This window comes from Scyliorhinus torazame, chromosome 1, assembly GCF_047496885.1.
Source record: "Scyliorhinus torazame isolate Kashiwa2021f chromosome 1, sScyTor2.1, whole genome shotgun sequence".
NCBI lineage: Eukaryota > Metazoa > Chordata > Chondrichthyes > Carcharhiniformes > Scyliorhinidae > Scyliorhinus > Scyliorhinus torazame.
Window position 1 is genome coordinate 17,700,498 of NC_092707.1, and position 26,376 is coordinate 17,726,873.

The 26,376-nt window shown below is 45.8% G+C and overlaps 1 protein-coding gene across 3 annotated transcripts in view; it reads left to right on the forward strand.

The window, feature by feature from the left end:
• txnrd2.2 (thioredoxin reductase 2, tandem duplicate 2) overlaps nucleotides 1-26,376 on the forward strand; it is a 154,756-nt gene that overhangs the window by 39,741 nt on the left and 88,639 nt on the right. For all 3 annotated transcript variants that reach the window (XM_072472671.1, XM_072472768.1, XM_072472864.1), the window contains 4 exons: nucleotides 2,132-2,206; nucleotides 2,367-2,445; nucleotides 7,957-8,019; nucleotides 10,450-10,517. In XM_072472671.1, the coding sequence (XP_072328772.1) occupies nucleotides 2,132-2,206; nucleotides 2,367-2,445; nucleotides 7,957-8,019; nucleotides 10,450-10,517 (285 nt within the window). The remainder of the gene's footprint in view (nucleotides 1-2,131; nucleotides 2,207-2,366; nucleotides 2,446-7,956; nucleotides 8,020-10,449; nucleotides 10,518-26,376) is intronic.

Sequence of the window (26,376 nt, forward strand, 5' to 3'; positions counted from 1 at the left end):
TAAAGGCAGACACAGCTGGGAAGAAGGCTGAGACCCCAGGATATCTGATGTGATTTTTAGATTTTACTACAGCCTGTGGCATGCGAGTTGAAATACCTTTGGAAATCGGTGGCTGGACCTCGGAGATTGTGTAGAAGCAGTTAAGACAAAAAAAAACTAAAAGGGAGATGTGTAAAATCCGGAACGGGATTCACTGTTAAAAGTGGAGTGGAAGCTTGGGTTAAGAGTAATTTGTAAAACCTGGACTGGATTTCAGAATGCAAACCACTAAGGGTTTATTTTGAGAGGAAATCTTAAATTGTGTTTTTGCAAGCGGAGTTTGGAAACTCTCATGTGACATCATCTGGGGGATTCTGAGGAGAAATCCACAGACACTAACTTGGGTTCAGAGCGTTGTGCGTGTATTTGACCTCAGGTCATGTTGTGTGCTTAAAAGGGACTCTGTGTTAATGAGACCGTTGTAGTTTAAGATGTATTTGTAATCCATGTTAATCTGTAAATCTATGTGCATTTGTGAGGAGTAACGGAGTTTTGTATAGTAATCAAACATTCCACATGTAGTTGATTTTTTTCTTATTAAAACTAATTAGTGGTTGTGTACTGGGCCTGGTTTAGCACAGTGGGCTAAATAGCTGGCTTGTAATGCCAAACAAGGCCAGCAGCGCGGGTTCAATTCCCGTACCGGCCTCCCCGAACAGGCGCCGGAATGTGGCGTCTATGGGCTTTTCACAGTAACTTCATTGAAGCCTATTTGTGACAATCAGCGATTATTATTATTACGACTCCGTTCCTGCATGTTTTGTTTTTTAAAAAGTAAAAGTCACGGTCTTTTCAGCCAGAGTCCATTCTGGAATCTTCCTGTCCAGTTATAACATCAACTAGGGTCTTAACATTGCCATGTTTCCTATGTTACAACAGTGACTACAGTTCTAAAGTACCTCCTTGGCTGCAAAGTGCTTTGGGATGCCCTGGGGTTGGGAAAGGCATTACATGATTGCAAGTTAATCTTTTGGATGAAACATTAAACCTGGTGTCTAATGCCTCAGGTGGATGTAATAATTCCATGGCACAACTTTGAAGAGATACAGAAGAAAACTTCCTGATATCCTGTTCAATATTTAAATCTCAATCAGCATCACTCAAAATATCTGATTTGATTAATGCTGTTTGTGGGAGCTCGCAAAATTTCCTGCCCCCAATAACTGCACTTCAAAAGTACTTTATTGGCTGGAAAGCAGCTGAGGTTGAGAAAGGTGCTATATAAATGCTAATTTTTTTTTTAAGCAGCCATTCACTATGCCACTGTTTGGTATTTATTGTTCCATCACCTTGCAGTTCTCTGTTGTTTTATATCAGCTGGCGTTGCGCTAGTGTGCTTATGTGTGATTCTGATCACCTCCAGGACGCCGATGAAAGCTTGGTGTTCTTGGCTTTGCGTCATTCACTGTATATGAATTGAAATCGGGTTGCCTAGAGTGAGCACATTCACCGGTTCGATTCCCGGCTTGGGTCACTGTCTGTGCGGAATCTGCACGTTCTCCCCGTGTCTGCCTAGGTTTCCTCCGGTTTCCTCCCACAAGTCCCGAAAGACGTGCTTGTTAGGTGAATTGGACATTCTGAATTCTCCCTCAGTGCACCCGAACAGGTGCCGGAATGTGGCGACTAGGGGCTTTTCACAGTAACTTCATTGCAGTGTTAATGTAAACCTACTTGAAATGAAATGAAAATCGCTTATTGTCACAAGTAGGCTTCAAATGAAGTTACTGTGAAAAGCCCCTAGTCGCCACATTCCGGCGCCTGTTCGGGGAGGCTGGTACGGGAATTGAACCGTGCTGCTGGCTTGCCTTGGTCTGCTTTCAAAGCCAGCTCTTTAGCCCTGTGCTAAACAGCCCCTTGTGACACTAATAAAGATTATTATTATTTATTGATGGTATAATCTCATTATTGGGGCTTTAAATTGAGGAACGCCATTCCCGGTTCCAGAGTTTGGAATTTCTCTCTCTCCACAGATGCTGCTCGACCAGCTGAGCATTTCCAGCATTTTCTGTTTTCATTGCAGATTTCCAGATTCAGATTACTGTGACTGCTCTTGTTTGGATCAACATCGCTCATGGTTTCCTTTCCTCTCCAGGGGCGCCATGGCAAATGCTGTTCAAAGCCACGTGAAATCCTTAAACTGGGGACATCGAGTCCAACTTCAAGACAAGTGAGCATGAGCTACTTAATTTGGCATTTTCTAAACGGCGCGCGCACAACGTTTTCAGTTTCTCCTGCAAATTAAGTTTCGGCATTTTTCTTTCAAAGTCAGATGTGGATGCTCTTTGATTTCCAAAGCAGGTCAGGTAACCTCTCCTTATCCTTAACAGGAAGGTGAAATATATGAATCTCAAAGGTGTATTTCTGGACAAACATACTGTTCAAGGGGAATCCAAGCAAGGTGAAAAGGTAATGTTTCTGCATTTGCAGTTCCATATTTACAGCACCAGTTTGGCCCTTATTTAAAAATACTTTGTGGTGTTGGGAGTGTGGGGGGTGAGGGGGGGAAGAGAGATTGTGTTTTATATGCAGTTGATTAAGAGTTTACAATTTTATTGCATTATGCTTGTGGGCAAGAGGGAAGAGGATCAAAAAGTAATTTTTGTAAAATTGCGAAAATGAAAGCTCCTGTTACCATAGAATCATAGAATTTACAGTGTAGAAGGAGGCCATTCGGCCCATCGAGTCTGCACCAGCCCTTAAAAAGACCACCCGACTGAGGCCAACGTATCTACCCTTTTCCCGTAACCCAGTAACCCCCACTTAACATTTTTTGGACACCAAGGGCAATTTATCATGGCCAATCCACCTAACCCGCACATCTTTGGACTGTGGGAGGAAACCGGAGCACCCGGAGGAAACCCACGCAGACAGGGGGAGAACGTGCAGACTCCGCACAGAGAGTGACCCAAGCCGGGAATCGAACCTGGGACCCTGGAGCTGTGAAGCAATTGTGCAAACCACTGTGCTACCGTGCTGCCCACAAAGTTAATATTGTCAGTGGGAATAAGCTCTCAAATAAGCCTGTTTCTTTGGCTTTTTTGGTGGTGCCAGCAGGTTTATACGAGGCCAGCTCGTCTCCCCGAAAATTTCTAGAATGCTTCTGTGTTTTTATCTGTAGCATGGGATCTTGGAAAAGTCACGAGATAAATCTTTCACCACATTAAGTGACTCAAATCCACCGATTCGGGGACAGGAGGGTTAAAAAAATAGTTTTGCGGTGGTAATTATGGCGAAGCTCTGTGTTCACAGTCATTGTTGTTCTGAAACTGACGGCAACAATGGAGTCCACACATGCGCAGTTAAACCCGAAAATCCTGAAGTTGTTGTCAGTGATTCTACGCTTCCCACAGGGTACACTGTTGACATAACCCCCATACAAATTCATAGAGTCATACAGCGCAGAAAAGGATCTTCGGCCCATTGAGTCTACATCAACAATAATTACCCCATATCTTGCACTAATCCCATTTACCAGCACTTGTCCCATATCCTTAAATGTGATGGTGTTTCGAAGGCTCATCCAAGTATTTTTTGAAGGTTGTAAGGTTTCCAGCCTCCACTAACTTCCCAGGCCGTACATTCCAGATTCTCACCACCCTCTGAGTGAAATTTCTTTTTCAAATCTCCTTGGAATCTCCTGCCCCTCACCCTCAGGGGCTTGTTTAGCACAGTGGGCTAAACAGCTGGCTTGTAATGCAGAAAAAGGCCAGCTGCGCGGGTTCAATTCCCGTACCAGCCTCCCCGAACAGGTGCTGGAATGTGGCGACGAGGATCTTTTCACAGTAACTTCATTGAAGCCTACCTGTGACAATAAGCGATTATTATTATTATATTAAAACTATGCCCTCTTGTGATTGACACCCCCCCCCCAACCAAAGGCAGCAGCTACTGCCTATTTACCCTGTCCAAACCCCTCAGACTCTTGTACTTCTCAATCATTCCCCCCCACAGCCTTCTCTGCTCCAAAGAAAACAATCCAAGCCTATATAGTCTCTCCTTATATCTCAGATGCTCCATCCCAGGCAACATCCTGGTGAACCCTTGAAACGATTGTACCTTGTTGATTGAGATATTCACAGCATACCAAGCTCATAATTATTGCCGAACACTGGCCATGAAAAACTAAAAACTAATTTCATGTTTCTTGATTGTCAAATTTCTCCTGTTATGGACAAAATATGTGTTTTCTTACTGCCCGTGATCAGTATGTTTTGTATGGTAGTGTATGTTCTCTTACCCAGTGAGTGTTCCAATTGATTGTTTATGCAGCAAGCTTTTCTAAGTTTAAAAAAAGGGATGTTTATTTATTCTTACACTCGTGGCCTGAGTTAAAGCAAAGTTACCCACTCGCTTGCTTGTACACAGATATTGGATACAGGTAAAAGATAATGCGCTTTGGTTTCTTGAATGATTTTAATGGGCAGCACGGTAGCATTGTGGATAGCGCAATTGCTTCATAGCTCCAGGGTCCCAGGTTCGATTCCCGGCTTGGGTCACTGTCTGTGCGGAGTCTGCACATCCTCCCCGTGTGTGCGTGGGTTTCCGCCGGGTGCTCCGGTTTCCTCCCACAGTCCAAAGATGTGCAGGTTAGGTGGATTGGCCATGATAAATTGCCCATAGTGTCCAAAATTGCCCTTAGTGTTGGGTGAGGTTACTGGGTTATGGGGATAGGGTGGAGGTGTGGACCTTGGGTAGGGTGCTCTTTCCAAGAGCCGGTGCAGACTCGATGGGCCGAATGCCCTTAGTGTTGGGTGGGGTTACTGGGTTATGGATATAGGGTGGAGGTGTTGACCTTGGGTAGGGAGCTCTTTCCAAGAGCCGGTGCAGACTCGATGGGCCGAATGGCCTCCTGCACTGTAAATTCTATGATAATGGCTTAAAGTTGAAGTGTAGGTCTTGTAAAGCAAAGTATTCACAGCAGGTTGTGATGTTTGCTGTCGTCGAATGGCTAGGAGGTTGGTTCTTAGGCGAAAGTGAAACTGGAACAGGTTGTCGGGGACGTCCTCTCTGTTGGGGTCGCCCGTTTTCACGGTGTTGACGCTAATTACCGTGATGACCTGCAGCTTGTTCGTGGCCTGGCTTTCCGACCCGCTGATGACTCACCGCAAGCAACTGTTGGCTGATTTTTAGAAGCAGACAAAAACGTGGCTGCCTCGTGCCTTTTCGCAAGTTCAAGTCCTTTTCCAATTAAAGGGTGGGGTTTACGTTGATTGAACATTCTTTGTTGAGTTTGCATCTCTTGAGGTTCATCCAGTTTCATGTGGATGGGGAAAGCCATCATGGAGCACCAGGATTATAGATGTTATTCACTTCCCACCTTTCACCAAGTGAGTTCCAATCTTCCCTTTTGTTCCGTATGAACAGGGAATCGGATAGTCTGGAAATTCCATTGTCTTGGACCATCCTTAAACAAAGAGATGTGCTAATTTCCTGGAAGGCTGTGACTAGCCATATTTAATTAGGTATTTGCCTGAGACTTAACACTAACTGTAGGTCAGATATCAACGGTCACATGGTTTGCAGTAGCCATTTTACTAGCTTGTTTGGGTCCAGTTTAAAAATATTTACTGAAAGTTCATAATATGCTGGACATAATCACACTCCACTACGATAAAAACATCCACTTATTTTCAATTTCTTTTTAAAATTTGTTTATGATAGTTCAGGTACCATAATCCCAGGTATACCAATTGTTTATTTTGTTCTCTGTAAATTTAATTAGACGTTAACCATAATCAATGCTTCTTACTACCTGGGCACTTGGCGATCCCCTTGACATGGAGCCAGAATCAAACGAGCCTTGGGAAAGGGGAAACGCACACCATCAAGATTGCTAGGTCTTTGTGAGCCGCTTTATTGACATCAGAGGCGAGCACTGTCACTTCATGCTGATCACAAAATGTGGGCCAATATCGAAATCCATGGACAAAGAAGCTTTGAGAGAACGAACAAACAGAAGTCACTGGCATTTTGACCAAAATTCATAAAATAGAAGGCATTTATGAGACCTTGTATGTTGCGGTATCAACAGGGTGTCTCTATCATTGATGATATACTGCTTTAGTAGGTTTGCTATATTGCAGCAGTCAGCAAACTACTGGTACAGCATGACCAGTTTACATTGGAGGTTTTAATTAGCCTCGTATACATAGAAATTTCTGATATTGGTGTTATGACAAAAGGTGCGGGATTGAGTAGATTAGGCCCATATTCCCTGTGGTGTAGAAGAATGAGAGGGAATCTAATTGAAACAGAAAATTCTTTAGGGGTTTGACAGGGTAGATACTGAGAGTATGTTTACCCTGACCGGGGAATGTAGAGCAAGGGGTCTGAGTAAAGGATCAGTCATTTGAGATAAGTAGAAATTTCTTCACTCAAAAGGCTGCGAATCTTTGGAATCCAGTGCCCCAGAAAGCAGTGGATGCTGAGTCGTTGAGTATGTTGAAGACAGAAGTTGATAGATATTTGGTTATTAAGGGAATAGGGATAGTGCAGGAAGGTATAACTGAGGCGGAAGAACATCCATGATCTTGCAGAATGGCCGAGGAGGCTCAAAGGGTCAAATGGCCAGCTCCTGTTTCTATTTCTTATGCTCTTCTGCACTCTCAGGAATGTAGCACTCCTTCAGTACCACACTGGAAAACCCATCTAGATTTCGTGAACATTGGTTAAGTTTACCATTCACTGTGCAGCCTGGGGGGGGGGGCATAGTTCAACCCACCAATGGTTTGCATCTGGCTCGCCAGCCGCCGTGGAGATCCCTTTTTAAAAAGTGGAAGGTACCACACTGTTAGCTTAAAATTGGAGTTTCTTCAAGGATTTGTGGATTCTCCTGCCTGCTTTTCCTGATGCTAATATTTAAAAATAGAGAATGGGTGTGGGGGCCAAGCCTGCGCTGCTGTGACCAGCTTAGCGATTGGGCCAGGAATCTGGAAGCGAGGGTGGAACAGTCTAGAAAGCAGTGAGAGAGAGAGGGAGGGAGGGACACGGTGATCCTTTCAATAAATAGAAGGTACCACGCTGTCGCCTTCAAAAGTTTTGAGTTACCCAAAAGAGAGAGGCGGGGGGGGAGAACAAGGAAGAGGGGGGGTGAAGAAAATGGGGGTATAGAGAGACTGGGGGAGAGACCGAGGGGAGTTGTCACCATCACCCCATACTCTTATGATTTCTTCAGTAACTGCGCCTGGTTGATTGATTAATTGATATTTATTGTCACGTACCGAAGTACAGTGAAAAGTATTTTTCTGCGTCCAAGGGAACCTACACAGTACGTACATAGTAGACAAAAGAATAATCGACAGAGTACATTGACAAATGGAACATCAACAAATAGTGATTGTTTACAGTGCGGAACAAAGGCCAAACGAGCAGCATAGGGCGTCGTGAATAGTGTTCTTACAGGTAATAGATCAGTCCGAGGGAGAGTCGTTGAGGAGTCTAGTAGCTGTCAGGAAGAAGCTGAACCTATGTCTGGATCTTCAGAGTTCTGTATCTTCTGCCTGATGGAAGGGTCTGGAAGAGGGCAAAGCCTGGGTGTGAGGCGTGTCTGACAATGTTGTCTGCCTTTCTGAAGCAGCGGGCGGTATGGACAGAATCAATGGGAGGGTGGCAAGCTTGTGTGATGCTTGTGGGCTGAGTTCACCACACTCTGCAGTTTCTTCCGATCTTGGGCCGAGCAGTTGCCATACCAAGCTGCAATGCAGCCTGATAGGATGCTCCCTATCGCACATCTGTAGAGGTTTGTGAGAGTCGATGCAGACATGCCGAATTTCTTTAGCTTCCGTGGAAAGTAGAGACGTTGTTGGGCTTTCTTGACTGTTGGTCTTCCAGACTCCCTGCACCATCTACATTGCATCTTTTGCCGACATGTGTTATGTAAACAATTTTGACCTGGAATGATATGGATTCTAATTACAGACCATTCTGACGGCTGAAAGCATTGTGATAGCAACTGGAGGCAGACCAAGGTATCCTGCTGACGTAAGTTTCAATTGTTTCGTGTCCAGTCTATAATACATAATTTGCTGGGACTTCTAATATTTTTGTATTTAGGGTCCAGAATCTTACGATGGGTGTGCACATATTGCAGAAGTCCCTCATATACGAAATGAGCGAGGCACTGAGTATAAATTGGTGCTTCCTTGACGGAGAAAGAATGTAAATCATGTCGTGATTTTGAATAGTTGCATAGAATCTGGTCTGTGAACCTTCATTGGAGCATTCTGTTTTTCTCTCTGCACAGATGTTGCCATACCTGCTGAATATTTCTAGTATATTCTGTTTCTATTTCTGCTTCTATTTTGTATTTCCAACAACCGCAATGTTTTTGCTTTTGTGTCATCAATCCTATGATTGGTTGCGATGGTTTAGAGGGGGCCTGGTAATCAGTTACATGTTAAACCTCTCCACTGGGAACGGTGCACAGGAGAACCAAGGAAAGAGAAAATATATATCTTTACTCACAACATAATTTTTAAGTTTTCTTTTTCACACACTAGTTCCCAACCTCAGCTCAACACGTTTTACATTCCCCTGTGTGATTTACTTTTTCTTTCTCCGCACACCGTCCATCCGAGTGAGACGGTCAAGTTCGAGGTTGAGTGGTGCACATTGTTTGGTCCTGCAAAGGGAGGCTTTCACCTTGTGTCTGATTACAGTCGGTAGCATCTGCCAATGTTTGATATCAGAGCCACTAAATACTCAAAAGTTAACGATGATTCAATTTCCCAGCAACTCACCCAGATAACAAAATAGAAAGTTGCACCAAAGGCTTCAGGCTGATGATACAATATTCAATTTCTCTTAACCTCACCCTAATCCCTGTATAAAACCGTGTACTCCATTCCAGGCACAGTGGTGAGCACTGCTGCCTCTCAGCGCCCAGGACTCAGGTTCAATTCCAGCCTCAGGTGACTGTCTGTGTGGAGTCTGCACGTTCTCCCCGTGTCTGCGTGGGTTACCTCCGGGTTCTCCGCTTTCCTCCCACAGTCCAAAGATGTGCGGGTTAGGTGGATTGGCCATGCTAAATTGCCCAATGATGTGCAAGTTAGGTAGGGTTACGGGGATGGACTGGGGCAACTGGGCCTGGACGGGGTGCGCTTTTAGAGGGTCGGTGCAGACTCGATGGGCCGAATGGCCTCCTGCACTGCAGGGATTCTATGAAAAAGTTACAAGTTTTGCTATTACGTTCAGTCATTGAATAGTCTGCTGAGTACGTACAAGCAATTAGCTGTGTAGTTTTGAACGGTTGTTGACCTTTGCCACCAGTTATGTTTGTGTAGCAGAAACCTCAAGCAATGAATGTCTTGCACCGTGTGCCTCAGGCTGACTTGAAATAAGTTAACACTCTGACATGAACCAATGTTTCCTTGGCCCACTCTCAAATTGGGTACATTGCTTCAAATTGGTAATATAATGGTATCACAGTGGTTAGCACTATGGCTTCACGCGTCAGGGACCCGGGTTCGATTCCCGGCTTGGGTCACTGTCTGTGCGGAGTCTGCAACTCCTCCCCGTGCCTGCGTGGGTTTCCTCCGGGTGCTCCGGTTTCCTCCCACAAGTCCCGAAAGACGTGCTGTTAGGTGAATTGGACATTCTGAATTCTCCCCCTGTGTACCGTGAATTGGACATTCTGAATTCTCCCCCTGTGTACCGGAACAGGCGCTGGAATGTGGCGACTAGGGGCTTTCCACAGTAACTTCATTGCTGTGTTAATGTAAGCCCACTTGTGACAATAAAGATTATTATTATTATTATTATTATTATAAGAGCAATGTTTTCTCAGTCTTGTTGGGGTTTGGGATGCTGAAGAATAGTCAAATCGCGAACAGAGCAATCAGGGGTGATTGTTCCGTTTTGATATTCCAATCTAAATGACAATTGCATTGCATATAAAAAACCTCATTTTGCTCAAGCTGTTTGCAGTTCCACAGTTGAGCCCAATCCCATTTCACACCCACTTTCAGCAGGGTTACAAGGTGCTGTCGGAAAGAGAAGTTCTAGCTCGATTTTCCCCTGAGCTTAATCCAGCTGCACTGAGGATAATTGAAGCGCTTTCAACAAACATATTGGGATCAGCCGAGACCAGTCAGTCCCCTAATCTCTGTTGCTCTGCTGTCCCATTGCGCCATCCAAACCATAGCTTAACTGAAGGATGTGTTTTGCTAAAAATCAGTTTGTTTACAAAGAATAATCGCTGATTGTCACAAGTAGGCTTCAATGAAGTTACTATGAAAAGCCCCTGTATCTGATAAATATCAGAATATATCTGTTAAAATGTTAGTAATTAAATTAGGAAGTGTTGAAAATAATATTTTTGTCGTCCATGCCTGTTGTAACAACTCACCATCCTACATGCTGTGTATTTGTTTTGGCTAGAAATTGTGTAAAATGCTAATTTTCTTGCCAAAGGTTCCAGGGGCTGAACTCGGCATTTCCAGTGATGATATTTTTTGGCTCAAAGATTCACCTGGAAAAACGTGAGTAAATAAATCCATTCAGTTGAACTTTCAAACGTATCGAAGGGAAGAAGAGTTTGGGCATTGGCATCAGTACTGGGGCAGGAGGGACCTGTACCGTTGGGACGGTCTTCACCTGAACCATTCTGGGACCAGTGTTCTAGTGAATAGGATAAATAGGTTGGTCACAAGGACTTTAAACTGGCAAGTTGGGGGGAAGGGAAGGGTAAAGCTATGGACAGTATAATGGTTAATGGAGAGCAAGGCAGCAGGTTACGTGACAGGTTATTATGTAGAGATAAGGGTTCAAAGACAAGGAAAATTAGGAGAAAGGATAAGAGGAAAAATAATTTGCGAAAAGTTACTGATCAAGGAGTTAGGAGTCATAACAAAGACATAAAAAACAGCATAAGTGTACTTTACCTGAATGCTTGTAGTATACGGAATAAGGTGAATGAGTTGATAGCGCAAATCATCGCGAATGACTATGATTTAGTGGCCATTACTGAAAGATGGTCACGACTGGGAGTTAAATATCCAAGGGTATCAGACTATACGAAAGGATAGAATGGACGGTAAGGGCAGTGGTGTAGCTTTGTTGTTTAAGGATGGCATCCGGGCAATAGTAAGGGATGATATTGGTGCTATGGAGGACAAGGTTGAATCAATTTGGGTGGAAATCAGGAATAGTAAGGTGAAAAGGTCACTGATAGGAGTAGTCTATAAGCCACCAAATAGTAACAGGACGGTAGGGCAGGCAATAAGCAAAGAAATAACGGATGCATGTAGAAATGGTACAGCGGTTATCATGGGAGATTTAATCTGCATGTCGATTGGTTTAACCAGGTTGGTAAAGGCAGCCTTGAGGAGGAGTTTATAGAATGTGTCCGGGATAATTTCCTGGAACAGTATGGAATGGAACCTACAAGGGAACAAGTGGTCCTAGATCTGGTCCTGTGTAATGAGGCAGGATTGATTAATGATCTCATAGTTCGGGATCCTCTTGGAAGGAGCGACCACAATATGGTGGAATTTAAAATACAGTTGGAGGATGACAAGGTAAAATCAAACACTAGTGTTTTGTGCCTAAACAAAGGCGATTACAATGGGATGAGAGAAGAACTAGCTAAGGTAGACTGGGAGCAAAGACTTCATGGTGAAGCAGTTGAGGAACAGTGGAGAACCTTCCGAGCGATCTTTCACAGTGTTCAGGAAAGGTTCATACCGACAAAAAAGAAAGACGGTAGAAAGGGGAAAAATCGACCGTGGATATCTAAGGAGGTGAGGGAGAGTATCAAATTGAAGGAAAAAACATACAAAGTGGCAAAAATTAGTGGGAGACTAGAGGACTGGGAAGTCTTTAGGGGACAACAGAAAGCTACTAAAAAAGCTATAAAGAAGAGTAAGGTAGACTATGAAAGTAAACTGGCTCAGAACATAAAAGCAGATAGTAAAAGCTTCTACAAATATATAAGACAAAAAAGAGTGGCTAAGGTAAATATTGGTCCTTTGGAAGATGAGAAGGGAGATTTAATAATAGGAGACGGGGAAATGGCTGAGGAGCTGAACAGATTTTTTGGGTCAGTCTTCACAGTGGAAGACACAAATAACATGCCAGTGACTGATGGAAATAACGATAAGATAGGTGAGGACCTTGAGATGATTGTAATCACTAAGGAGGCAGTATTGGGCAAGTTAATGGGGCTAAAGGTAGACAAGTCTCCTGGCCCTGATGGGATGCATCCCAGAGTGTTAAAAGAGATGGCTAGGGAAATTGTAAATGCACTAGTGATAATTTATCAAAATTCACTAGACTCTGGGGTGGGCCCAGAGGGATTGGAAAGTAGCAAACGTGACACCACTGTTTAAAAAAGGAGGTCGGCAGAAACCGGGTAATTATAGGCCGGTAAGCTTAACTTTGGTTGTAGGGAAAATACTGGAATCTATCATTAAGGAGGAAATAGCGGGGCACCTGGAGGGAAATTGTCCCATTGGGCAGACGCAGCATGGGTTCATAAAGGGTAGGTCGTGTCTGACTAATTTGGTAGAATTTTTTGAGGACGTTACCAGTGCAGTAGATAACGGGGAGCCAATGGATGTGGTATATCTGGATTTCCAGAAAGCTTTTGACAAGGTGCCACACAAAAGGTTGCTGCATAAACTAAAGATGCATGGCATTGAGGGTAAAGTGGTAGCATGGGTAGAGGATTGGTTAACTAACAGAAAGCAGAGAGTGGGGATAAATGGGTGTTTCTCTGGTTGGCAACCTGTAACTAGTGGGGTCCCTCAAGGATCAGTATTGGGCCCGCAGTTGTTCACAATTTACATAGATGATTTGGAGTTGGGGACCAAGTGCAATGTGGCAAAGATGAGTGGTAAAGCAAAAAGTGCAGAGGATACCGGAAGTCTGCAGAAGGATTTGGATAGGTTAGGTGAATGGGCTAGGGTCTGGCAGATGGAATTCAATGTTGCCAAGTGTGAGGCTATCCATTTTGGGAGGAATAACAGCAGAATGGATTATTATTTAAACGGTAAGATGTTAAAACATGCTGCTGTGCAGAGGGACCTGGGTGTGCTGGTGCACGAGTCACAAAAAGTTGGTGTGCAGGTGCAACAGGTGATTAAGAAGGCTAATCGAGTTTTGTCTTTCATTGCTAGAGGGATGGAGTTCAAGACTAGGGAGGTTATGCTGCAATTGTATAAGGTGTTGGTGAGGCCACATCTGGAGTATTGTGTTCAGTTTTGGTCTCCTTACCTGAGAAAGGACATATTGGCACTGGAGGGAGTGCAGAGGAGATTCACTAGGTTGATCCCAGAGTTGAGGGGGTTAGATTATGATGAGAGGTTGAGTAGACTGGGCCTGCACTCATTGGAGTTTAGAAGGATGTGGGGGGATCTTATTGAAACATATAAAATTATGAAGGGAATAGATAGGATAGATGCGGGCAGGTTGTTTCCACTGGTCGGGGAAAGCAGAACTAGGGGGCATAGCCTCAAAATAAGGGGAAGTAGATTTAGGACCGAGTTTAGGAGGAACTTCTTCACCCAAAGGGTTGTGAATCTCTGGAATTTCTTGCCCAGTGAAGCAGTTGAGGCTCCTTCTTTAAACATTTTAAAGAAAAAGATAGATACCTTTCTAAAGAATAAAGGGATTTGGGGATATGGTGTACGGGCCGGAGAGTGGAGCTGAGTCCACAAAGATCAGCCATGATCTCATTGAATGGCGGAGCAGGCTCGAGGGGCCAGATGGCCTACTCCTGTTCCTAATTCTTATGTTCTTATAAATTACTCCAAACCTGCAACCGCTGACACCTAGAAGGACACTTGCAGCAGATTGATGGGAGCACCCTCTACCTACAAGTCTCTCTCTCTCTCCCTCTCTCTCTCTCTCTCTCTATCTCTCTTCCCCCCCCAAGCCACATGTCATTCCCACTTGGAACTAAAGAAAAAATGCTGGAAAATCTCAGCAGGTCTGGCAGCATCGGTAGGGAGAGAAAAGAGCTAACGTTTCGAGTCCGATAACTCTTTGTCAAAGAGAGTCATCGGACTGGAAACGTTAGCTCTTTTCTCTCCCTACAGATGCTGCCAGACCTGCTGAGATTTTCCAGCATTTTATCTTTAGTTTCAGATTCCAGCATCCGCAGTAATTTGCTTTTACCCACTTGGAACTATACCGACGTTGCTTCACTGTCACTGGGTGACACTCCTGGAACTCCCTAACAGCACTGTGGGTGTACCTACATCACTTAGACTGCAGCAGTTTGATTACCATCACCTTCTCGAGGGAAATTAGGGATGGGCAATAAATGCTAGCCCTTCCAGCAACACTCCCATCTCGTGAAAACTTTTTAAAAATGAAATGAAAATGAAATGAAAATCGCTTATTGTCACAAGTAGGCTTCAATGAAGTTACTGTGAAAAGCCCCTAGTTGCCACATTCCGGCGCATGTTCAGGGAGGCTGGTACGGGAATTGAACCGTGCTGCTGGCCTGCTTGGTCTGCTTTCAAAGCCAGCGATTTAGCCCAGTGTGCTAAGTAAACATACAAATTAAAAGCAGGAGTATGCGCCTCAGGCCCCTCGAGCCTTCTTCACCAATCAATAAGATCATGGCTAATATAATTTTATCCTGAACTTCACATTCCCCCCACCCCCCGATAATCTTTCATCCCCTTGCTTATCAAGACTCTACCACTTCTGCCTTAAAGATACTCAAAGATTGCCTCAACCATCTTTTGAGAAAGAGAATTCTAAAGTCTCTCAATCCTGTGAGATAATTGTTTTTCCATCAACCCCCCCCCCGATCCTGGGCTGCTGCTGCTGCCTTCTTTTTTCCATTCCGTCTATCTTTCTGCGAGGTATTCGACGAACGGTTGCCACCGCCTGGTGAACCCTTGAGCCGACCCCCTTAGGACGAACTTAATCCGCTCTAGCTTTATAAACCCCGCCATGTCATTTATCCAGGTCTCCACCCCCGGGGGCTTGGCTTCTTTCCACATTAGCAATATCCTGCGCCGGGCTACTAGGGACGCAAAGGCCAAAACATCGGCCTCTCTCGCCTCCTGCACTCCCGGCTCTTGTGCAACCCCAAATATAGCCAACCCCCAGCTTGGTTCGACCCGGACTCCTACTACTTTTGAAAGCACCTTTGTCACCCCCATCCAAAACCCCTGTAGTGCCGGGCATGACCAAAACATATGGGTATGATTCGCTGGGCTTCTCGAGCACCTCGCACACCTATCCTCCACCCCAAAAAATTTACTGAGCCGTGCTCCAGTCATATGCGCCCTGTGTAATACCTTAAACTGAATCAGGCTTAGCCTGGCACACGAGGACGACGAGTTTACCCTGCTTAGGGCATCTGCCCACAGCCCCTCCTCGATCTCCCCCCCCAGCTCTTCTTCCCATTTCCCTTTTAGTTCATCTACCATAGTCTCCCCTTCGTCCCTCATTTCCCTATATATATCTGACACCTTACCATCCCCCACCCATGTCTTTGAGATCACTCTGTCCTGCACCTCTTGTGTCGGGAGCTGCGGGAATTCCCTCACCTGTTGCCTCGCAAAAGCCCTCAGTTGCATATACCTGAATGCATTCCCTTGGGGCAACCCATATTTCTCGGTCAGCGCTCCCAGACTCGCGAACTTCCCATCCACAAACAGATCTTTCAGTTGCGTTATTCCTGCTCTTTGCCACATTCCATATCCCCCATCCATTCCCCCCGGGGCAAACCTATGATTGTTTCTTATCGGGGACCCCCCCAAGGCTCCAGTCTTTCCCCTATGCCGTCTCCACTGTCCCCAAATCTTCAGTGTAGCCACCACCACCGGGCTTGTGGTGTAGTTCCTCGGTGAGAACGGCAATGGGGCTGTCACCATAGCCTGTAGGCTAGTCCCCCTACAGGACGCCCTCTCTAATCTCTTCCACGCCGCTCCCTCCTCCTCTCCCATCCACTTACTCACCATTGAAATATTAGCGGCCCAATAATACTCACTTAGGCTCGGTAGTGCCAGCCCCCCCCCTATCCCTGCTACGCTGTAAGAATCCCTTCCTCACTCTCGGGGTCTTCCCGGCCCACACAAAACCCATGATGCTCTTTTCAATCCTTTTAAAAAAAGCCTTCGTGATCACCACCGGGAGGCACTGAAACACAAAGAGGAATCTCGGGAGGACCACCATCTTAACCGCCTGCACCCTCCCTGCCAGTGACAGGGATACCATATCCCATCTCTTGAAATCCTCCTCCATCTGTTCCACCAACCGCGTTAAATTTAACCTATGCAATGTGCCCCAATTCTTAGCTATCTGGATCCCCAGGTAATGAAAGTCCCTTGTTACCTTCCTCAACGGTAGGTCCTCTATTTCTCTACTCTGCTCCCCTGGATGCACCACAAACAACTCACTTTTCCCCATGTTCAATTTATACCCTGAAAAATCCCCAAACTCCCCAAGTATCCGCATTATTTCTGGCATCCCCTCCACCGGGTCTGCCACGTATAGTAGCAAATCGTCCGCATACAAAGATACCCGGTGTTCTTCTCCTCCCCTAAGTACTCCCCTCCACTTCTTGGAACCCCTCAACGCTATCGCCAGGGGCTCAATCGCCAGTGCAAACAATAATGGGGACAGAGGGCATCCCTGCCTTGTCCCTCTATGGAGCCGAAAATATGCAGATCCCCGTCCATTCGTGACCACGCTCGCCACTGGGGCCCTATACAACAGCTGCACCCATCTAACATACCCCTCTCCAAAACCAAATCTCCTCAACACCTCCCACAAATAATCCCACTCCACTCTATCAAATGCTTTCTCGGCATCCATCGCCACTACTATCTCCGTTTCTCCCTCTGGTGGGGCCATCATCATTACCCCTAACAACCTCCGTATATTCGTGTTCAGCTGTCTCCCCTTCACAAACCCAGTTTGGTCCTCGTGGACCACCCCCGGGACACATTCCTCTATTCTCATTGCCATTACCTTGGCCAGGATCTTGGCATCTACATTTAGGAGGGAAATAGGTCTATAGGACCCGCATTGTAGCGGGTCCTTTTCCTTCTTTAAGAGAAGCGATATTGTTGCTTCAGACATAGTCGGGGGCAGTTGTCCCCTTTCCTTTGCCTCATTAAAGGTCCTCGTCAGTACCGGGGCGAGCAAGTCCCCATATTTTCTATAGAATTCGACTGGGAATCCATCCGGTCCCGGGGCCTTTCCCGCCTGCATGCTCCTAATTCCTTTCACCACTTCTTCTACCTCGATCTGTGCTCCCAGTCCCACCCTTTCCTGCTCTTCCGCCTTGGGAAATTCCAGCCGATCCAAGAAGCCCATCATTCTCTCCCTCCCATCCGGGGGTTGAGCTTCATATAATTTTTTATAAAATGTCTTGAACACTCCATTCACTCTCTCCGCTCCCCGCTCCATCTCTCCTTCCTCACCCCTCACTCCCCCTATTTCCCTCGCTGCTCCCCTTTTCCTCAATTGGTGTGCCAGCAACCTGCTCGCCTTCTCCCCATATTCGTACTGTACACCCTGTGCCTTCCTCCATTGTGCCTCTGCAGTGCCCATAGTCAGCAAGTCAAATTCTACATGTAGCCTTTGCCTTTCCCTGTACAGTCCCTCCTCCGGTGCTTCCGCATATTGTCTGTCCACCCTCAAAAGTTCTTGCAGCAACCGCTCCCGTTCCTTACTCTCCTGCTTCCCTTTATGTGCCCTTATTGATATCAGCTCCCCTCTAACCACCGCCTTCAACGCCTCCCAGACCACTCCCACCTGGACCTCCCCATTATCATTGAGTTCCAAGTACTTTTCAATGCACCCCCTCACCCTTAGACACACCCCCTCATCTGCCATTAGTCCCATGTCCATTCTCCGGGGTGGGCGCCCTCCTGTTTCCTCCCCTATCTCCAAGTCCACCCAGTGTGGAGCGTGATCCGAAATGGCTATAGCCGTATACTCCGTTCCCCTCACCTTCGGGATCAATGCCCTACCCAGCACAAAAAAGTCTATTCGCGAGTAGACTTTATGGACATAGGAGAAAAACGAGAACTCCTTACTCCAAGGTCTGCTAAATCTCCACGGGTCTACACCTCCCATCTGCTCCATAAAATCTTTAAGTACCTTGGCTGCTGCCGGCCTCCTTCCAGTCCTGGACTTCGACCTATCCAGCCCTGGTTCCAACACCGTATTAAAATCTCCCCCCATTATCAGCTTTCCCATCTCTCGGTCCGGAATGCGTCCTAGCATCCGCCTCATAAAATTGGCATCATCCCAGTTCGGGGCATATACGTTTACCAAAACCACCGTCTTCCCCCTGTAGTTTGCCACTCACCATCACGTATCTGCCCCCGTTATCCGCCACTATAGTCTTTGCCTCGAACATTACCCGCTTCCCCACTAATATAGCCACCCCCCCTGTTTTCGCATCTAGCCCCGAATGGAACACCTGCCCCACCCATCCTTTGCGTAGCCTAACCTGGTCTATCAGTTTCAGGTGCGTTTCCTGTAACATAACCACATCTGCCTTAAGTTTCTTAAGGTGTGCGAGTACCCGTGCCCTCTTTATCGGCCCGTTCAGCCGTCTCACGTTCCACGTGATCAGCTGAGTTGGGGGGCTTCCTACCCCCCCCCCCCCCACCCCCCCCCTTGTCGATTAGCCATCACCTTTTTCCAGCTCCTCACCCGGTTCCCACGCAGCTGTATCTCCCCCAGGCGGTGCCCCCCCGCCCATCCTCCGCCATACCAGCTCCCCCCTCTCCCCAGCAGCAGCAACCCAGTAATTCCCCCCTCCCACCCCCCCCGCTAGATCCCCCGCTAGCGTAATTACTCCCCCCATGTTGCTCCCAGAAGTCAGCAAACTCTGGCCGACCTCGGCTTCCCCCCGTGACCTCGGCTCGCACCGTGCGACGCCCCCTCCTTCCTGCTTCTCTATTCCCGCCATGATTATCATAGCGCGGGAACCAAGCCCGCGCTTCTCCCTTGGCCCCGCCCCCAATGGCCAACGCCCCATCTCCTCCACCTCCCCTCCTCCCCCCATCACCACCTGTGGGAGAGAGAAAAGTTACCACATCGCAGGATTAGTACATAAAACTCCTCTTTCCCCCCTTTTTAACCCCCCTCTTTGCCCCCCACATTCGCCCCACCACTTTGTTCAAACGTTCTTTTTAATAACCCACTCATTCCAGTTTTTCTTCCACAATAAAAGTCCACGCTTCATCCGCCGTCTCAAAGTAGTGGTGTCTCCCTCGATATGTGACCCACAGTCTTGCCGGTTGCAGCATTCCAAATTTTATCTTCTTTTTATGAAGCACCGCCTTGGCCCGATTAAAGCTCGCCCTCCTTCTCGCCACCTCCGCACTCCAGTCTTGATAAACGCGGATCACCGCGTTCTCCCATTTACTGCTCCGAGTTTTCTTCGCCCATCTAAGGACCATTTCTCTATCCTTAAAACGGAGGAATCTCACCACTATGGCTCTGGGAATTTCTCCTGCTCTCGGTCCTCGCGCCATCACTCGGTATGCTCCCTCCACCTCCAACGGACCCGCCGGGGCCTCCGCTCCCATTAACGAGTGCAGCATCGTGCTCACATATGCCCCGACGTCCGCTCCCTCCACACCTTCAGGAAGACCAAGAATCCTCAGGTTGTTCCTCCTTGCGTTGTTTTCCAGTGCCTCCAACCTTTTCACACATCGTTTCTGATGTGCCTCCTGCGTCTCCGTCTTCACCACCAGGCCCTGTATGTCGTCCTCATTCTCGGCTGCCTTTGCCTTCACGACCCGAAGCTCCCGCTCCTGGGTCTTTTGTTCCTCCTTTAGCCCTTCGATCGCCTGTAGTATCGGGGCCAACAGCTCTTTCTTCATTTCCTTTTTGATCTCTTCCACACAGCATTTCAAGAACTCTTGTTGTTCAGGGCCCCATGTTAAACTGCCACCTTCCGACGCCATCTTGGTTTTTGCTTGCCTTCCTTGCTGCTGTTCTAAAGGATCCACTGCAATCCGGCCACTTTCTCCTCCTTTTTCCATCCGTATCCAGGGGGGATTCCCTTCTGGTTTACCACACAGTGTTTTTAGCCGTCAAAATTGCCGTTGGGGCTCCTGTCAAGAGCCCAAAAGTCCGTTTCACCGGGAGCTGCCGAAACGTGCGACTCAGCTGGTCATCGCCGCACCCGGAAGTCGTCAGGATCTTTTCTGTTTCCATCAAGTCACATCTTAGTCTTCTAAACTCCAGCAGAGACAAGTCCAGCCTTTCCACACCAGACAACCCGCCCAATCCAGGTATTAGTTCAGCCAACCTTCTCTGAACTGCTTCCAACGCATTTACATCTTTTCTTAAATTAGGAGTTCAGTACTGTACTCCAAATGTGATCTCACCAATGCCCTATATAATCGAAGCATAACCTCCTTACTTCTTGTATTCAGTTCCCCTTGCAGTAAACCATAACATTTATTCGCTTTGATGATTACTTATTGCATACTAACCGTATATAATGTATGTACTAGTGCAACCAGATCCCTCTGCATCTCAGTGCTCTGCAATCTCTCATCGTTTAGATAAAAATGCTTTTTTTCTCGTCCTGCCAAAACGGACAATCTCACATTTGCCCACATTATATTCCATTTGCCAGATCTTTGCCCACTCATCTAACCTATCTGTGTCATTTTGTAGCCTTTTTATGTCCTCTTCACAACTTACTCTCCTACCTATCTTTGTGTCCTCAGCAACTTTAGAACCATACCTTCGGTCCCTTCGTCTAAATCATTGATAGGCATTGTAAAGAGTTGAAGCCCCAGAATTGATTTCTGTGGCGCACCTCTCATCACATCTTGCCCACCAGAAAATGACCTATTTATGCCTACTCTGTTTCCTGGCCAATCTTCTGTCCATGCCAATATGTTTGCTTTCGAACCATGAACTTTTGTTTTCCACAATAACCTTTGATGAGGCACTTTATCAAATGCCTTCTGAAAATCTAAGTATGGTACATCCACCGGTTTCCCTTTATCGTAGCATTTGTTACTTCTTCAGAAAACTCCAATAAATTGTTTAAAAGCGGTTTCCCTTTCACAAAATCATGTTAATTCTGCCTGTTGGTCAATCTACTGGAAGCGGAAAGCAGCTCGGTTTTGATTTATAGCATGCACGGTGTAGTATTTATTGACTGTTGGCTTCCTGTTTTAAAACACAGGATGGTTAGTTAGTTTTCTTGTGTCTTAAAAGCTAATACTTATGTTGGCTACTTTTATCTCATGAGCTGATTGTGGTGTGTCTTATGCTGATGTACCGTCGCAAAACGTTTGATTAAATTGTTATTTCCCAAACAAGGAAAATAGGTTATTCAGATTTATTGACGAGAGGCCAGAAAATGGATCACTCGTGGCGCGTTATCTAGATCATAGAGATCATATCATTTACAGAGCAGAAGAAGGCCATTCGGCCCATCGAGTCTGCACCGGCTCTTGGAAAGAGCACCCTACCCAAGCCCACACCTCCACCCTATCCCCATAACCCAGTAACCCCACCCAACACTAAGGGCAATTTAGCATGGCCAATCCACCTAACCTGCACATCTTTGGACTGTGGGAGGAAACCCACACACACATGGGGAAAACGTGCAGACTCCGCACAGACAGTGACCCAAGCCGGGAATCGAACCTGGAGCTGTGAAGCAATTGTGCTAACCACTATGCTATCGTGCTGCCTTATAAAGTCCATTGTGTTTAAAATTTTCTCAAGCTACAAATGCTGAAGGTGCCATGGCTGAATTGCAGTGTTAGGAAACAGATAGTTTTAACTAATTCATATTTGAATTGGTGTGTGTTAAAAATATGGTCTAATTTAATTTGTATTTCTGCAGTTGTGTATTCAGAACTTCAATTTGAGCTTCAATTTTCATGAGGTTTTTATGACCCTTAAACACAGGGTATAAAAAACTTGCTGTTGCCTAGTAACCAGGGTCCCACAAGAGATAGCAAAGCAGTTTGAGTTCAGTTGGAATAAGATGATCCAGAAGAAAAACCGTCCACAAAAACTGCTGCAACAGGCAGGGACATGAAGGGAGACTACAGACAGCAAGCCCCAAGCTAAAGAACAGAAAGATCCTGAAACTAGGGAGAGGGACAGAGGCAGTTCCAGGAAGACTGTCTAGTCAAAGGATGGAAGAACTGGAATCTGGAAACGGGGTTCTGGTCAGTGAAGTTAAGATTGAGGAGCGGAGGGAGACTCCAAGAAGCCAGAGCTACAGAAAACGGACGCAAAGCGGAATGGGCTTGCGAAAATTCAGAGATCCAAGAGACCCAGATGTTGGTGACTCCTTTACTCTGGGTCTGTGAATCAATGCTGTTCTGTTGGCATGGCTGGGTATCTGAGAGAAAGCAACGTTTGAATGTATGTAGTAATCCAGGAACATTGAAAGGAGAGGTTAAAACCCTGGAGGTAGATCCTTGGTGAAGACATCGGGGAGAAAGCATCATTTGGGAGTTGATTCCAAGGTGTGTCCTTCAGTAGCGGAGATTGGAAACCTTTGTGTTAAAGAGAGTTCCAGTGAGACCAGTTGGCTTACAAGCATCCCGTGGGGGCGGAGTTAATGAGAAATCCAGTATCTGCCACTAGGCTTCAGAGTGTGGGGCATCTGACCACAGTTGCGTGTTGGTTTACATGGAGTGTGTACTTATTGTGAACATTAAAGTATAAGATAACTCCTGTTATCCATACAAATCTTGAAGGTACAGTGGGGTGAAGGAGTACAGTAAAATAGTTCACCTTTTCTTTAATAAATGTTTTATTATTCTGTGAAATGTTCATCAGCTAGGGGCAGCACGGTGGCGCGGTGGTTAGCACTGCTGCCTCACGGCACCAAGTTCCCGGGTTCGATCCTGGCCCTGGGTTACTGTCCGTGTGGAGTTTGCACATTCTCCCGTGTCTACGTGGATCTCACCCCACAACCCAAAGATGTGCAGGGTATAAGACCATAAGACACAGAACCAGAATTAGGCCACTCGGCCCATCGAGTCTGCTTCTCCAGTCAACCATGGCCGACACTCTTCTCATCCCCATTCTCCCGTCTTCTCCCCATAACCCCTGATCCCCTTATTAATCAAGAGCCTATCTATCTCTGTCTAAAAGACACTCAGTGATTTGGCCTCAACAGTCTTCTGTGAAAATGAAATGAAATGAAAATCGCGTATTGTCACAAGTAGGCTTCAAATGAAGTTACTGTGAAAAACCCCTAGTTCCACAGATTCACCACCCTCTGGCTGAAGAAATTTCTCCTCATCTCTGTTTTAAAGAATCATTCCTTTAGTCTGAGATTGTGTGCTCTGCTTCTAGTTTTTCCTACAAGTGGAAACATCCTCTCCACGTCCACTCTATCCAGGCCTTGCAGTATCCTGTAAGTTTCAATAAGATCCCCCCTCATCCTTCTAAACTCCAACGAGTACAGACTCAGAGTCCTCAACCGTTCCTCATACGACAAGCTCTTCATTCCAGGGTAGGTGGATTGGCCACGCTAAATTGCCCCTTAATTGGAACAAACAATTGGGTACTCTAAATTTAGTTTTAAAATATATCAGTTTCTTACTGGAAGCGCCAAGTGTAACTGTAATAAAGTGTTGTAGGGCAACAACATAATGGGTTGCACAGCAAATAGTTACTCGGGCATTTTCAGGAAGCTGGCTGAAATGACGAAATTTGGGGGAAAAACAGACTTTTTATCATAAAGTCTTTTCTCCCCTGAGAGAATCCAGCCGGTAACCCACCCTGGCCTTCACTGATGCTTGCTGTAGTTGAATCTGAAGGAGCTAGTGAACTAAGAGTGAAAATGTCAAATCTTTCTAGATTGGTCCGCCCGTTGATTCTGCCCGATATCTAAGATTCATTTTTCTCAAATTAGCTCCCAAGGTAGATGTGGCAAATGTATCTTAGTTTTACATGTAGGGCTTTTCTGTGGACTGTGTACTCCATTATTGTTTGATAATATTTGTTTCACTTGGCAAAGACAACAGTGCAACAATCATAATGTCCTGTGGTCGGAACCACGGCACAGTGGTTAGCACTGCTGCCTCAAGGCGCCGAGGACCCGGGTTCGATCCCGGTCCTGGGTCACTGTCTGTGTGAGGTTTGCACTTTCTCCCCGTGTCTGCGTGGGTCTCACCCCCACAACCCAAAGATATGCAGGGTAGGTGGATTGGCCACGCTAAATTGCCTCCGAATCTAAAAAAAAAAATGAATTGGGTACTCTAAGTTTTAAAAATAAAGTAACATCCTATAGTCGGCAGGTTTGTTCAACTGCGTTTGCCGACCTCGTGACTGCTCCCGTGCTTTGGATTTTCTCTCCGCGAGGAGTGAGGTTGAAAAAAAGCCCCATTTTAATTTGATTTGAACAACGGCTGCACGGGGAAACAGAATTTGAGAAACGACGGCTGGTAAAAGTGTAGAGTTCGATTCTCGGTCAGACATTTATTTTTCCCAGCGCACTTTGAAAATGTCAGGAGACTCCAGTAAAAGGTCACTTTAACCAAAAGCAAATGAAAACCTATTGTACTCGGACACACTTGAGTCAATTTATTGTTAAAAGGTGTGTGATTTAACCTGAAGGTTTCTCAGTTTCTGATTAGCAGCTTGCATACCTTGGCCGTGGGATGTTTAACGGTCGCAGTTACACCAAATACCAATAGATTCCCCACAATAAACTCATTGAAGCTTTGGCCCAATTATGTCATGAGTACATGGCCTCAGTGTCTGTTTATGCATTTTAAAACATTCTCTGTGCTTAATAATATATTCAACAAATGCCTAAAGAGTAACCAAAATGTTAAAAGAATAACACAGTAGCTTCCTATTATTTCCTCCCTCTTAAAGCAAAAATGGCACATCAAAGAAACACCCATATACCCAATGATTCAGGATGGTTCGTTTGCTGGAAAAACAATAGGGCTTTATCTGGGTGTTTTTAATAAAAGTGGTGTTTTTCGTCCACTGTGCTGTATCTTGGGCGAAATTGATTGACTGAAAAGGTGCCAGTGCATCCTTAATCAGCAAGGATCTTGATTGTTGCCAAATCAATACGATAGAAGTGAAAGTAAAAGAAAAATCAGCAAATTGAAACTTTTCTTTTGTCAAAAGCTGCACACCAAATATTCAAACACAATAGTTCAGAAATTGCTATCAGTACAACGCACGGCTAACAGCCTTCATTGCTATTTTCGCGCAAGTGCCTCAGCAACTTCACACAAGGATGCAGAACGACCATTAAACACGTCAATCGAAATCTCTACCTCCGTTGTGCTGCTTCGCTGTTAACTTCACGAAAATAGGCATTGAATGGCATGATGTCCCATTACTTGACTGAAGATACAAAATAAATGGTTCACACAAAGTAATTTCACACCTTATTAATGAAAATATTAAAAGACTATATGATTTAATGGTTACATGTAATCTTATTATTGTGACCTCTTTTTCTATTTTGATGAATCCCTTATTTTGCATTTATGAAGTTTCAGTGAACCGTTTTGGTGAAAAAAACGGAAAGTATTTTGAGTGATTTGTGAACCTCAGTCCTGTGGGGTAAGTATAGTCATTGCAATGAAACAGCAACTATTTTGTATCACTCTTTGTGACACCGGACACTGGAAATATGTATTACAGCGCCACCAACAGGATTAATAGGAACTGCAGGGATTATAAAGTGTCAGATTTTTCCATCAAAATAAAGCTAATGAGACGAATGGCGCTCCTTGTTATTTATGTGTAATTAGAACATCTTCAGGTGATGAGCAGGCACGAGATCATAGAATTTACAGTGCAGAAGGAGGCCATTCAGCCCATCGAGTCTGCACCGGCCCTTGGAAAGAGAACCCCACTTAAGCCTCCACCCCATCCCTGTAACCCAGTAACCCCACCTCACCTCTTTGGACACTAAGGGCAATTTATCATGGCCAATTCACCTAACCTGCACACCTTTGGACTGTGGGAGGAAACCGGAGCACCCGGAGGAAACCCACGCAGACACGGGGAGAACGAGCAGGCTCCACACAGACAGTGACCCAAGCCGGAATCGAACCTGGGACACTGGAGCTGTGAAGCAACAGTGCTAACCGCTGTGCTGCCCCATATGGAGAGACAAACAAAGTTAACATTTTGCGTCCAATATGACTTCAGATCTGAAGTTAGACTCTGCCACTGGCCCTGGTCCATTGAAATCTGTTTCCTGCCCTCCCAGGTGGTGTCCCACTCTTCGAGGTCCTCCTTTTTAAACAGAAATAGTTTTATTCTCCTCCCTTTTTCACATTTTCTCCCAAATTTGCACCCACCAACAATAAACAATAATCAGTAATGAATATAATGTCAATCCCCATATCAACAACAACAATCCCATCCTCCCAGCAACCC